The sequence below is a fragment of the Micropterus salmoides genome, unplaced genomic scaffold (genome assembly GCF_014851395.1).
Source record: "Micropterus salmoides isolate LMB-PRFRI ecotype aquatic unplaced genomic scaffold, ASM1485139v1 Ms_hic_scaffold_19, whole genome shotgun sequence".
Lineage (NCBI taxonomy): Eukaryota > Metazoa > Chordata > Actinopteri > Centrarchiformes > Centrarchidae > Micropterus > Micropterus salmoides.
The window spans coordinates 22909942-22924958 of NW_024041039.1; the positions used below are offsets into that span (position 1 = coordinate 22909942).

Consider the following 15017-nt stretch of genomic DNA (forward strand, 5'->3'; position numbering starts at 1 on the left):
CTCATAATAAACAAAAGGAAGAAAGCTCCGAGGAAAAAAAGCCCGCCTCCGGGATCAGTTCATTGGTCAATCAGCGATGCCCAATTTGTCCACAAACATCTGATTGGTTTAACCGGGAGAGCTTCCACACACAGCGGCCCTCGCCTCCTCGCTCTCCCCTGTTGTCTTTGGCGGAGGAGAAGTGAGCGACCGGTAACGGCGCAACATAAATGGCTCATCTCTGTATCCGTCAAAGAGAGAGGCCTCTGCGGATCGATTGATTGGATATACCAGCTGTCTGACAACTGGACGTAAGATACAGCGCGATTTGGGCTTATTGAGTCTGCGCTAAAAGAAAAAGAGGAGGTTCCCGAATAGAGTCCTTTATTTATTTCTTTGTTTCCAGCGGGGAAAAATAATAACAGCGAAATATATCACAGGCACTTCATTTATTATCTCTGTCCGCATACACAAGAAAACTGGATAAGATTACAGTGGTCACTCGAAGGCCAAAGCCAAGGGGAGGAGGATGAAGCGGCGCAATGCGGACTGCAGCAAACTCCGGCGGCCGTTAAAACGGAACCGAATCACTGAGGGTATATACGGCAGGTAACTCATATGGAGCCTGGCGGAGGGTTCGTCCTCACGACACTTGTGGGGGGACACTGAATGGAGATGCTTGTGGCTTGAGAGCTGCAGAACGTGAAACTTCATAACGTTACCATTGATGTCAATGAACTGCCACCGCTAGCTAGCTTATTAACCTAGCTAGCTGAGCGTACTGTATGCTAGCGGTATGTTTTCGTAGTATATTAGCAGATAAGCTAGCTGTAGGGCTAGGCCCAGAAACAGCCTGTGTTGAACCATGTCCGAAGGTCTCTTTCACAGTAACATTGCTGTTTAAAATAAGTTATAACGACGTTTGGATACTAATTAAACAACCCTGACTAGCTACCGTTTGCCTACGCCAGTTGTCATCAGCTAGCTGCGTCAAATTAGCCGGTAACTTACGTGAGCTAGCACCACAGCAGCTTTGTCTGCTCATTGCCAACTTCTCTACATGCGCCTTACTTATTAAGTAATAGTGTATATTAACATTAACTTTAAACATGATTTGATAAGACTGCAGTCAGTCTGACTTCTGACGTGCTTGTGTTGCACTATTCAGTTTGGACAAGTTGAAGTTGCTTATTTGTCCTTCCCTACCACTCCTGACAGGTCCTACCTTCATGTGACTTCCTCTGTGTCTGATAAACCAAACGTTAAAGGCCATTACTTACACACGTGGCATCTAGAACTAGGGATGTAGGGCAGTTCTTGAATTATTGAACAGGTGCCCCCATCACAAAACAGTCAGGCTTTGAGATCAGAGAACACCCCTGCTGTGTCATTTTCTGTGTCTCAGTGCTCTGACAACAAAAAAAATGTCAACTGCGATCAAATATATCTAATTCTATCTATCTAATTACATTGACATGAATTGAATGAATGGCACTAGGAAAGAACCAGCAATATTACACATGCAAGCCTTGAGAAATAAATATACTATAGTTTGGCACTGTTGCCACATGTTCAATGCAGCATCACATGAGAACATATCAAAGCATTTAACCTGTCAAACAATGACACTAGACTCCAGACAAACATCTTACACATATATTGACTGTTGAGGGTAGAGATGAGTTACCATTCTTGTTAACACATATTGCATTGCCAATATAAAAACACTTGTGAAAGTTGTAGTGCATTTGTTTTCCAAAACATCTTGTGTCATACAATTCTTCTCTTAATTTCTTTAGTACCTTCCTGTATCTGAAGTTCCTGGTGGTGTGGGCACTGGTGCTACTGGCAGACTTTGTGCTGGAGTTCAGGTTTGAATACCTCTGGCCATTCTGGCTCTTCATCCGGAGTGTATACGACTCCTTTAGATACCAGGGGCTGGTGAGTGGCTATGTCTGGATTTTTATTATGCATTCTTAAAGGTGGAGAAAGAGCAATGTCTCAGACACAGTCATCTTTTGAACCTTTTTGTTTTTCTCTGCTCAGCTCTGCACCTTTTTGAGATGTTGCACTAAAGTAAGCAAGTGCAGATGTGCTATAATTATGAACATTCTGATTTTCCTATTGAGATGTTGAGTTTTGAATGTCTTCAGTACCATAGCACTCCTGTCACAGTCACTGCATTTACATTTGACATTAAGTGACCAGGTTATTGTTGCCCAGAACAAGGAAAGTATTGCTTTGACAACAGTGTGGTTAAAGGAAACACCACGTGCAGCATCTTTTTATCCAAAGTAATTAAATCCAAAATCAGACTAAACCTAAAATCCAAATAAGAGAAAAGGTCATAGCTGAACTGTTATTGGTTATTTGTATAATTCTGACAAATGCACACAGTAAGACAAAAGTGTGTCTTATACTTGCTGTTGTATCACTGCACCTTCATACAAACATCTTGTTGCTCTAGAATAATTTATGAGTAACAATCTTTAGATATGTCAGTGTTGATTAAAAGATGTTATTTCTTGCCTCGTCTGATTTCTCCTAATAATTTGATTTCTTGTGTGCATTGTGTACATTGACTCTGAGAAAGCCAAATCCCAAACAAAAGGAGAAGAAACATATAGTATGAACATAATGGACATACTACAGATCTGATCAGGCTTGCAGGTCGTCATTGACGCTGGACAGCTTGTTCTTATTGAAATGCATTGTGTAGGTGTGTGTTTGTTGGCGTGTCTGTGTCTCACGGAGATGCAGAAAGAGAGAACCAAACATTTAATATTTGTAACTGTTTTTGGTATAATTTTAAAATGAAATACGGAGGTTAATCACCTAGGACCACATCACTCCCATTATAAATGTTTAGATATGGCAACCAACCCTTTTTATGAACTGGCGTCCAATAGCTTACAGCTGGCTCTTAGCCTCATTTTTTTTTTTTTTGTCTTTCGTAAGGGAATGGTTTTGAGCATGACATAGTAACAACTACAAACAACCCACGTCTCTCTTTGCTGCATGTGTTGATGGTTTATCATAACCACCTCTCCTCTCCCCAACAGGCCTTCTCAGTATTCTTTGTGTGTGTTGCGTTTACCTCGGACATCATTTGCCTCCTCTTCATCCCAGTGCAATGGCTATTCTTCGCTGCCAGTACCTATGTGTGGGTGCAGTATGTTTGGCACACAGGTAAAGCCATCCAATGTATAAGATGTCTTGATGTTTGTTAGTATAAACACGGCAAATGAGAAATTTGCACATACCAGCACTTGATGATGTTTTGCGAAAGGCTCATGGTGTAAATCAAGAACAAAAGATACCTCGTGGCTGTGACCTCTGTTTTGTTTGCACTGTTTGTGACTGTGCAAACAAAAGAAGGATGTAAGAAGCCTTATGTGTATTTACATGATGGATTATTAAGATAAATAATTCTGTAAAGTCAGAGATCACACCAATTCTTAGAACTTGCACTGTTTTGTGTTGTTCTTCCACTTAGTACTTCATGGCAAAGTAGGTGTGAAAAACATTGTGCAACACCCATGCACATTGTGTTATCTTATTTACAAATAGATGGCCTGCTTCTTAGAAATTTGCATGGTGTGTGTAAGTGAGCTGCACTCTGCGGATTAGTTGTCAGTCTGATTTTAGCGGTATCCTCCTGTGTTGACCAAAGGCCAGGTGTCAGATTGAAATCCTAGTGCCAGCTGGGGGAGGGAGAAACACACAGTGGTCCTCAGTGGCTTTCGGAGTCCTTCAACTTCGCTCCCCAGTGACATTCTCATCCATAGGCTGTCACAAGAGTATTAATATCTCTTACCACTCCCCAGCCTGGTGGTGAAAGTGTCTGAGTTTATTGCAACCAAGGAGACAATGGGTAGTGTCTGTCCTGACCACCCTGTGTGCTCGGTGTGGTCTGTAAATGCCAATACAGAGTGTTGAGACCTTTTCTGACCATGTGTGAGAGGGACAGGTTTCTATTCATCAAATCTTCACACTCATGACTAAGTTTTGTGAAGGTGTATACTATCTGCTGCTTCATCAGCTGACATGTCACATCACCTGGTGAATTTCAGTGGTATTTTGGATGGTGGGACCATTTTCTCTCAAACTGCAGACAAAAATATAAAGCATTAGGATAGCATCAAGAGCAGAGGATGGACTCTTACAGCAGGGGTATGACAAGAGTCCATAATGACCTTGCCAATGTCTGTATTTAAAAAAAATTAATTTGGGACAGTCAAATTGTTTTCTACTGGTGAGCACTAGGACCAAGCTAGTAGCATTTGGCTGCTAGCAGGGCTGGGTTTAAATTTTTCCTCAATGTTTTTCTGTCACAAAAATAACCTTAAACTCATTGTTGTAAGAAATAGACATATAAGAACTTTGCCTGAATACAGCACAAAATAATCATTGTCTTATGAAATGCAAAGTCAGCAATGACCAAGCATTCTGCGCCAGTTTCGTTGGTTTTTAGTACTTATTGCTATGGACACAATTCAGGTGGGACTCACAGTACTGATGTTCGATGCCCATTAATAACATGCTTTTGTTGTTGTTTTTTTTTTTTTCCAGAGAGAGGTGTCTGTCTGCCCACCGTGTCTCTGTGGATACTCTTTGTTTACATAGAGGCAGCCATCAGATTCAAAGACCTAAAGAACTTCCACGTGGATTTGTGTCGTCCTTTTGCTGCACACTGGTGAGACACTTGTCTTTTTAACTAGAGGTAGTGGAACGCTGTGCTTGACAGATGTGCTTTGTATGCACCATGCAGCATGTGTCAGCATGGTGCCGAGGAATGGTGTGAAGTAAAGACAACATTATATTAACTAATCTAAATTTTCACACAGCCTCATTCATTGCTACAGACTACATAAAGTCAATAATTTCACATGATGGGCCACATGCCTGTTTTTTCTTCCCTTTCATAAATCTTTCCATTTTATGTCAAAGCTTCAAAGAATTTTATTGTGCAAGTACAAACTATTAAAATGGTTACCTCCTTTACCAGGAGGCAGTAGGTGTGGATACATTTGCTGTGCCATGCAGTTTTGTGTGCCACTGAATTTATTTATTATTTATTTAGTTATATTAGTCAGAAAACTGTATATATTGTTACATGTTATGTGTGTTATTATTAGTTCCTGTGTAACAAACTACAGAAAAATATGTTGGGTTTCTCTTGGATTCATCCCAGGGACTCTTATTATGAAGAGGCATTATAAGGTTACAGTCTAAAGATTTATGAAAAAATCCTGAAAGAGTTTAAAGTAGCACCTCTACAGTGTAAAGGTCTACAATTTTAATCTAAGGTGCCTTTTAAAACCGTCGAGCTGGATTTGGATTTGACAGTGTTAACCAATATTATGCTGTGAAGTTGGGCTGTTACCATACATAATGAAGAATGAAAAGTGATTGATAAATTAAGTGTGTTTTTGCAGCAGTGTTTGCTTGATCAAATCAATACTTTGTGATTATGATGTATGACCAAAGAGTAGACTTATGAGTGTACTTCTTGTCTCCATCTCTGTAGCATTGGCTACCCAGTGGTCACGCTGGGCTTCGGCTTTAAGAGCTATGTGAGCTATAAGATGCGCCTCCGGAAACAGAAGGAGGTGCAGAAAGAAAATGAGTTTTACATGCAGCTCTTGCAGCAGGCGTTGCCTCCAGAGCAACAGATGCTTCAGAGGCAAGAGCGAGAAGCAGAAGAAGGTAAGATTCAAGCACACATACATGCATACTGTATGCATATATGACGCACCTGGTTCAGGAAATCTGAGGCTGACATACACTATCTACTATGACTGAACAATAAACTGACATTTGATAAATTGGACAGATTAAAAAAAAAAAATAATAATCTGCTGGTCACTCTTACCTGCTGATGGAGATGGCAGATCAGGAGGTTCTGAAAAAGGCTGCAGTGCTTGTTGGTGATACAGAAGTGATTTGGTCATGAAAGTCTTGTGTGGCACTGCTCCAGTAATGAAGTGTTGCCCTTCTTTTGTTATTTTGTGGTACATGAATGTCTGATAAAGACAGACAAGGTGTTTGATTTATGTCTTAATTTGTGTAAAGATGGTTAAAATCATAATCATCCGTAACTTTTTTTAGATCTTGTTAGACTTTGTGTTTGCGTCACAAATCTATTTAGTCAAACAAGCCATATTACTCCAACATGCTTTCCCCCCTCTATTTAAAGTCTGTGGTTGTAGGCGCACCTGCCTCACAGTTTAAACAAACACACTAAGCACATAATGATCGTAAGAGTCTCTGGTCATTGGGTGTGATTAGGCAAAGCTCTATTTCTCTCACAAAGTGAGAACCAAGGATTTTTCACAAAGACAAACAAGAAAGATCACTTAAAATGCAACACAGCCTTGTGGATGTGTTGTGCAGCTGTAGGTAAAGTCTGGCTGTTTTACACAAGTAACACTTAAGGAACAAGTGGAATCGGCTGTCAGTGCTCGCTCACACTGGTTACACAAAGTCAGGTTTCAGATATAAGATATGGAGAAATAAACATTGGTCATGAGATGATAGAGAACTTCAGGAGACTCTCATGGCAGTTGTCATATATAAAATGTGAATGCCCTACAACTCCCTTTTTATTCATACAGCAGCAGCAGCAGCAGCAGCTAAAGGAATATCTGAACTGGACACACCTCCAGTGTCACAGAATGGCGCCCCAGCCAACAAAAAGACAGCGGCACCACTGCCGGAGTTAGAGTATAGAGAAAAAGGGAAAGAAGGAAGGGGCGGCGGGGACACTAAAAAGCAGCACAACAGCATCTTTCCAACATCAGTGGACTCTAAACTCCAGGAGATGGAGTATATGGAGAACCATATGAACAACAAGAGACTGACCACAGAGCTGGGCAGCACAGAGAATCTGCTGCTTAAAGAGGACAACAATTCCTCCTGCTCCTCCTCATCCTCATCCTCCTCCAAAAACTACAAAAATGCTAGCAGCAATGCCGCCACGCTCAACTCCTCGCCCCGCAGCCATAGCACTACCAACGGCAGCGTGCCCTCCTCTGCACCATCATCATCCTCTTCCACTGGGAAGAATGAGAAGAAGCACAAGTTAGCTGTTGGGAAGGGGACTGGTGGCTCCCACAAGGATCCCACAGACAACTGTATTCCCAACAACCAGCTGAGCAAGCCAGAAGCACTTGTTAGGTAAGAACCACATGCTCATACTTATTCATCTAGACACATTGCACATACACATTAAGTATACTATGCTATAACATACTAACAAATAAACTACTGACAAAAACCTTGTGGTTACATATTACGAAATTAACAATTTTAGGAACTTAAGCCTTACCTTGAGTGTGAGACCAAATATTGTCTGAAACTCGAGCACTTTTTCTACAGACGTGTTGAAGTTAGGGATGTCGTGGTGGTCTTTGATCCTGATACTGAACAAGACAAATTGTGCTTTCCATTTCGCTGTTAAAGCAGACCTGCATTAAATTTAGTAAAGTAGTCTAAATGTTTGAGTAGCTCTGCGTTAGGGTAATATAGCTTCCATCACAGCTGATCTTCTGATGGTTTCCTGTAATATTTTGTAGCATCCTATGGTATTTTGTATAATATCTCTGGTCAACAGGGGAGTGTCAGTGTGTATCTGATGTGGCAGAAAGGTTTGAACAGGATTTGGACAACCTCTCATGTCAAGCATGAACAGAACACTTGAGTTTAACCTACTTTATCCAATAGCAGTACTTTCTAAGCTTGGAATGGTTTCTTTTTCTTGCATTACTTTCTGCTTCATTCTGGCATATCTTTAAGTGACACTCATTGGCCGGCTGCTGTTTATTTTATGGTTTCTTTATTTTATGCTTCATAAATCCTAGTGTTTTTATGGTATGCTCCGGTTACATTTTGACAGCTGTTGCACCTGGAGCAAAGAAAGGACCAAAAGGAATCGTGCTTCACAGGATATAGCCCAAACAGATGCATCAAAAAGTGCCTGAATCAGCCCCTGTTCTGACCGGCTTGTGACGTTCTTGGCTGTGCCCAGTCTAAAATGGACACAGAAAACCCATATTGCAAACAGATTATCAATAAGAGTGTCTCTTGGTCAAATTTCAAATTTGGTCCCGCCTTCAGCTCTCATCAAAACTTCATGACTTGAATGGTAAACACTATTTTCTAGCACGCGTTACACTTTGTATTTTTGGATTTGGATTTCTGTCATTAGGGCCTGAGGATGAAACATGTGAGGACCCTATTAAAACTGAAGGAATTCTTTTTCTCCCAAATGAGTCGCATTTTTGGTGGCCTAAACGTGATCAAAAACTCACGAAATGTTGCACAAAATTCAAACGTGGTGAAAATTCAGGTGTCATATGGTTGTCACGCATGGGCATGACAAAATGGCTCGCTTACACTCCCTAAAAAACGTTAAACGTTTCAACAAAATGTATGTATGGCAGATGTATCATGTCCAGACCTATTAAAAAAAAAAAGCCTCAAGGTGCGATGACCCTAAACCCACCAGGAAGTCCACCATTTTTAGTTTAATGATAATTGTTGGTCTTCTATGGGGTCTGTACTTTAATGAACTCCTCCTCTGATCATCTTCAAACTTTGTCGTGCAAACTAAAGCCACTGATGGTAAAAAGTTGTGCTGTCTGAGTTTCCGCCAAAGGAGAGTCCGTGGCGTCAAAAATTGATGATTCGCCATGAAACAGGAAGTAGTTACAACTTAAGTGAGCATCTGCACCAAATTCGACATTTTGGCTCTTTGCAGCGCTGACTAAAGACATGCATGCTGGACTTAACATAATGCATGCTGCGCTTCAAAACTTTATCATGTCACGTGACATTAAAATCTCACGGGAGCAAGGTTGCTGCAATCGCTGAGTCCGGAGACCGCAGTGACTAATATATAGAGAATAGAAGGGCCTCCCCTGCATGTAATGATACTAAGGTATGACATTACATTGAATGTGCACTTTTATGCTTTTTATTTTTATAAATCATGTTGAATGTCCTGTAAGCAGCATGTCAGTGTCTCTCCTCTGTTCATTCTCCCACTGGGACAGATTGGAGCAGGATGTTAAGAAGTTGAAGGCAGACCTTCAGGCCAGCCGGCAGGTTGAGCAGGACCTGCGCAGTCAGATTGGCTCGCTGGGCAGCGCTGAGCGCTCCATACGCACTGAACTGGGCCAACTGCGCCAGGAGAATGAGCTGCTGCAGAACAAGTGAGTGAAGCTACTATTCACCCACACTAGTGATCCCTTTTGGTTTAGGATCACTGCTAATTGGGGCAGTAATTATCATGCATCAGTATGAAATAACACTGTAGGAAAAAAGCACTTGTCAGCAGAAAAATCATTAGATAAATGTTCATTTCTGATCTGGAAATGAAGGTCCCTCATTGGTGCAGACTTTTCAATCTCTCTGCACTTTCAGTTTCAAAAGGATGACCAGATGAAATCCCAAAATACCAAACAATTTGGAAATGCTGCTTGGATAAATTCTATACATGTGAAACAGTGATGGATACATACAGTACTAGTCAGAAATACTGATCCTGCCACCCTGTATTTACTGTTTGATAATGTGCTGTTCTTCTATCTGTGTGTCCGCTCACTTGTAGGCTCCATAATGCTGTGCAGGCAAAGCAAAAGGATAAACAGGCAGTGGGCCAACTGGAGAAGAGGCTCAAAGCAGAGCAGGAGGCTCGAGCCACCGCTGAGAAACAGCTCGCAGATGAAAAGAAGCGGAAGAAGTTAGAGGAGGCCACAGCAGCCAGAGCAGTAGCACTAGCAGCAGCTTCCAGGTAGCCGCACACAGCTGACATATGAATTTAGTTTTTTTCTAACCGTTTTACTCCTGACTTGTCATTTGTGTCTTTAAAGTTATGCTTTGTTATTAGCATCAAATAAAATTCAATACTTTTTTCCCCTCCATTCTCACAGAGGGGAGTGCACAGACACGCTGCGGCGGCGAATCACTGAATTAGAAACTGAGTGTAAGAAACTAACAATGGATAACAAGTTAAAGGAAGACCAGATCAGAGAGCTGGAATTGAAAGTTCAAGTAAGGATATTTATTCATTCAATTTAATGCATTTGTCTCTTTGGTTATTCATGTGTAATGCTTTTTGCCAGGTGCAGTAGAGGAGGGGTGTGTGTGTGTGTGTGTGTGTGTGTGTGTGTGTGATGTCAAATGTGCAATTTATTAAGAAGTTTTTTCATACTGCTTAGCGATTCATGAAAGTCTGGATTCCTGAAATGTGAACCTATTGCTCATGTACATTGCCAGTTCTGCATATGTCAGTGCATGCAAACAGCTTTTGCAATGTGGTGGACCAGAGCTAGTGCTGTAGATAAATGTGACAAAGCTTCACACAAGACAGAAGTGATGCAGCAAAATGTAACATGCATATGCATATATCACGATGGGGCATTTCTTACAAGTTTTGTTCCACATGTAGTGCCCCAGAATTAGCTAATGCCGGGGTATACAAGTCAAGTGAACACAGTGTAAAAACTGTAAATATTCAACTTGTTCATGGCAGCATAGACAATTTTTCTAATTACTTTTTGTCTCAAAAAACACCTCTTAATTTAAGACATACCACTGATGAAATAATATAACAATCTGGAATTGATAAGCAGAATAAGACTTTCTAAAATGTAACGATATTCAACTCTAGTGTTAAGCTGCACGATATGGTAGGAAAAAAAATCACATTGCATTTATTTTGACAGATATTACAATTTGCGATATGATTCAGGATTAGAGGGAATAATCATTTTTACATCACAATTTTAAGTTTCACTGAAAAAAACTACAAATATAGTTTATTATATCTGGAGAATGGGATTTGTAGGCAGGGGCGTCTCTGCAGCACTACAGTACTTCATTATAATGCTGTTATGTTACACATTTTACAGTTGTAAAAAAAAAAATAGAAATTTTGATTTGGATATCGCACTTGGCCATATTGCGATTTTGATAATATTTCTATTAGTTGTGCAGCTCTACCCTAGTGTTTGTAGAATGTTTTTTACTAAACGCAAATGTCAGTCTTTATTTATGTCAAACAGAATTTACATAGTGCTGAAGCATCCAGCCACAGAATGTAACTCCCTGTGCCCATCTCTCAGGAACTTCATAAATATAAGGAGAATGAAAAAGACACAGAGGTGCTGATGTCAGCGCTGTCAGCCATGCAGGACAAGACCCAGCACCTGGAGAACAGCCTGAGTGCAGAAACCAGGATCAAGCTGGACCTCTTCTCTGCACTGGGAGATGCCAAGAGACAGCTGGAGATTGCACAAGGTCAGCCTGATTTCCATAAACAACATATGTATTCACACACCTACAAATATATTTGGGCTTGTACCACATCCTCAAAGTTTTACCTTGTGTTTGGACTGACATGTTATCTATTTTCAGGTCAGACCCTGCAAAAAGACCAGGAGATAAAAGATCTGAAGCAGAAGATAGCCGAAGTGATGGCTGTAATGCCCAGCATCTCCTACACAGCCGACACCAGCAGCATGACTCCTGTTGCCCCCCACTACTCCTCCAAGTTCATGGACACCAATCCCTCCTGCCTAGACCCCAACGCCTCAGTTTACCAGCCACTCAAAAAGTGAACGCTTCGTCCCGCCCCTTCCCTCCCTACCATTTTTATTTTTGCTGCAGGCCCCACCACCTTCCAATCTGCTGTCTGCGGCTGAGAACGTTGTTTTTCTTGGGTTTTTATTTTTCTCTTCGCCAGGTCAGAAGGATGTTGTATTGTGTGACTGTATTTGTTGTAGTTAAAACAAAAGACAAAAAAATCAACTTAAAACGGACATCACATGTCAACTAGGACGTTTTTTTTTTTTTCTCTCTTAAGTGTCTAGTGAAACCTCACAGAATCGGGTATGTATCTTCATCTCAAGGGTGTTGCTCTCCCTTTCCCGCCACCACCGAAACCACCTGCAAACAGTTGCCTGCTCTTTGGTCCTGGGGAATAGCTGCTTTTTTATTTTAGGTTGATTTTTCCCTCCTAAAATTTGGAAAATGGAGGTCTCCTTTATCATTCAGTCATTCAGCCTGACTTGTATCCAAATTTCTGTGATGATCTGGATTGTTTTCTCCCAAGGTGTGGTGACATCTGTACAACCAGAGGAATGTAGACTCTCGCCCTGGTTATGTTTAATTTATTATTTTTAAGACACCAAATCAACCCTGCCCTTAGCTGCTTTGGGGTTTGGTGGTGAATTTTAAAGTGTATTGTGTGGTTCTGTTTGTTCACTCTTTAAGACCCGAGTGTTGATTTCTACAGGCTGAAAGTGTTGATTGCAACAAATTGGAAAAGATCTTGTGTTGTAAGCAGAAACCTAGACCATAAGCCGAAATGAACCCAAGCAGCTCCTAATGTTCTGCATCAATGAAAACAGTAGTCTGGTTCTCCCAGTTTTTGAGTTGAAGACAGTCCATAAAGAGAAGTCTGTGTATGTAAATGTACCAGCTTCCCAGTGCCTTGAGTTGAGGACATGGATTGAGTTTGATAATGAGATACAGCCCAACCCTTCTGAATTAGTGGTGAAGCATCTGGCTAAGCTGGAAAGGATAAGAATTTGACCTCGCTGAGTGAAGTGGGACTGAGTTGCCTTCAGACACTTATTTGGTTTTTTGGCTCCGTACTGATTTCCAAACCGGTAGAGAAGCAGATCCGTGTCCACTCGAGGTCAGCTTGGTCCCATATGTAAGTTACATTTAACAGATAAATTAGATACCAAATCCAAGACTTTTCAGTGTACTCCTGTTTGCCTATTGTCAGTGTGTTGACATGTTGTTAGCCACCACAGAGTCTACTGCACACAGGTCTCCGGCTCGTCACATGTCCACTCGCAGAAGCTCATCTCCCCCAGATCCCTCGGTTCAGCTGCTGCCCCCTCGTTTCTTTTTGATTTCCTATTTTTACAAGTTGCACTGTAGGAAACACATTCTGTTTGAAAGGGAAAACTGTAAAGATGGACAGTGCAATGAAAACGAAGCTTTGAAAATGCCAACTTTGATGCAGCATTTATTATTTAATTGATCCTACACTTCAGTTCATGTGCCAAGACTGGAATGCTTGTTTCTCTAGTAGCGTGTTGAAGAATGTAATGCAAATACATTGGCTGACGTGTTTGTCAAATATCCAGTTGAATATCACTTAATGGAATTTTCTGTTAAGCAGGTAAAGAAAGTGGTCACCTGTTTGTAGTAGACTGCGTAGTTAAAAGTAAGGGACTAGAAAGTCAAGTTTCTTTATGTGAATGTTACAGTATTTGCAACTGTTGGGCAAGTGGCTGTTTTTAAAGCGGCCGTCCTTCCTGTTTGTGGTATTATTGTTATTTTCTATCAGGGAGAAAATCGCTGGAGTCTGATGTGGTTTCGCCATCATCTGAAATGTGTGTGTGTGTGTTTGTGTGTGTGTGTGTGTGTGTGGTTTTCACCTACTGTAAGAAGAAGAAGAAGCTTTTTCTTTTTTGGCTCAGATAGTCATTGGCTCCTGCAGGGGGGAAATGTGAAAATTACAGTTTTAGTCAGTTGTTTGGTCGACTGATTGTTGAAAGTATAGAGAAATGGTTTTTGTTTTTTGTTTTCTATGCCCAGTCACTGCTCTGTTTCTCCCCAGGTCTGACCTTGGCTGTGCTCTCGCTCTGTGAGGTTTACAAGGAATAAACTTTTTTTTTTCTTGCAAATTGACTTCTCTCTGCTTGTTGCCTTTACTCCAACCATATGTCTAGATATTTCAAAAGAACTCGTCAGCTTTGACCGAGTTTGTTTTGTTGTTTTACACATTAAGTTCAGTTTATTTGCTGTCTAAACTTTGTCATCTGGGTTAGTTCAGCTTTGGCCTGCTTTACAACTGAAGTTGTGGGGGGTTTAAAAGAAGTGGGAATTCAAGAGGCAGGGGGATGCATTGAAAGACACTTTTGGTTTGCATTATGGGAAATGTAGGATCCAGTGTTTTTACACATACAAGACACTACAATTCAGGATATCTCAGCCTCTGTTGCTTCAATATTGGCTGTTCTTTTATTAATCTGTCCCTAGCAATTCCCTAAACATGGAAGTACAATACTACAACGCTGGAGTACCCAAACCACAACTCTTGTATTTCTTTTTTATTGAGTGTCTTGGCTCTAATTAAAGCCTTTGCTACATTAGTGTAGTTGAAACAAGACAATATATTAAATAGGTGTTGTATTCAACTGTGAATATTTGCCAAAAAACAACAAAAAAAACATCTTAAAACAGTTCTTAAAATAGTTTATCTTAATTCTGACATTGGAGATTAAATGCACCATCATATGATTGCCACTAGGAGGCAGTGTATATACAATAGGTTAAAAGAAATAATCTCACACTCTGATTATTAACTGTCAAGAACCACTAATTCCCTCTTTTTTTTATGACCAGAAAATCCCATTTAGCGCTGACAAAAAGAATTTATGAATAATTTGTTCATGCTAATGACTAATCACAGCTAGTCAAAACGTGATGACCACTAGTGCTCCCACAAAGCTATCCAGCAGCATTGGGCTGGGAGGTAAATGAAATTGGGAGTGTGCACCATTTAAATAATGCTAGTCCTTGATGTGAAACCTGAGTATTTAAAAACACCTTTCTTCACTCCCCTCTTTGTCTACTTTTCAAATTTAGAAAGCTTCACCATCAGGAAGTTTCTGTACTCTGCTGACCTCTGGGCTTGAGATTTCAGTCCGTGATGGAACCATAAAAGGGAGCAAATTATGGGCTGCCACACATTTTGATATGAGAGATAATTTTCTATCTAATCGAATGCACTTGGAATTTTTTGGGAAAGGAATAAAGAATCCCTTTGCCAAGGACACTGAATTTCAATGCATGAAAGAAGCCCCTCTGCTCAGCATTCTGTCACATGCCAGGCTTCCCCCAAATACGCCTGATTAACCTGTGCAGCGAGACAATTGTGCGTAAATCTCCTCGCTTATTTTCCCTGCATTAACCGGTGCCTGGGTTGGGGCATAAATTTGTGTTACACTCAA

The 15017-nt window shown here is 40.8% G+C and overlaps 1 protein-coding gene across 2 annotated transcripts; it reads left to right on the forward strand.

Annotated features, from left to right (window-relative positions):
* The first annotated feature begins 202 nt into the window (after positions 1–202).
* Positions 203–13692, forward strand: maco1b (macoilin 1b). 2 transcript variants are annotated; one of them, XM_038728767.1, is made up of 11 exons: positions 203–588; positions 1779–1920; positions 3042–3168; positions 4552–4675; positions 5510–5688; positions 6600–7158; positions 9036–9194; positions 9593–9775; positions 9915–10035; positions 11109–11283; positions 11401–11603. In XM_038728767.1, the coding sequence occupies exons 1-11, from the start codon at positions 509–511 to the stop codon at positions 11601–11603; spliced, it is 2052 nt and encodes a 683-aa protein (XP_038584695.1). In that variant the 5' UTR covers positions 203–508. The 2 variants fall into 2 exon arrangements, with proteins under 2 accessions (XP_038584695.1, XP_038584694.1); XM_038728766.1 differs by having other exon boundaries at positions 509–588; positions 6597–7158; positions 11401–13692.
* The last annotated feature ends 1325 nt before the right edge of the window (positions 13693–15017 follow it).

Bases quoted from the DNA above. Each gene is read 5' to 3' on its own strand.
- maco1b (XM_038728766.1), top strand. From the start codon at position 509: ATGAAGCGGCGCAATGCGGACTGCAGCAAACTCCGGCGGCCGTTAAAA. The intron at 589-1,778 runs GTAACTCATATG...TAATTTCTTTAG, and splicing joins ACTGAGGGTATATACGGCAG to TACCTTCCTGTATCTGAAGT. The intron at 4,676-5,509 runs GTGAGACACTTG...CCATCTCTGTAG, and splicing joins CGTCCTTTTGCTGCACACTG to CATTGGCTACCCAGTGGTCA.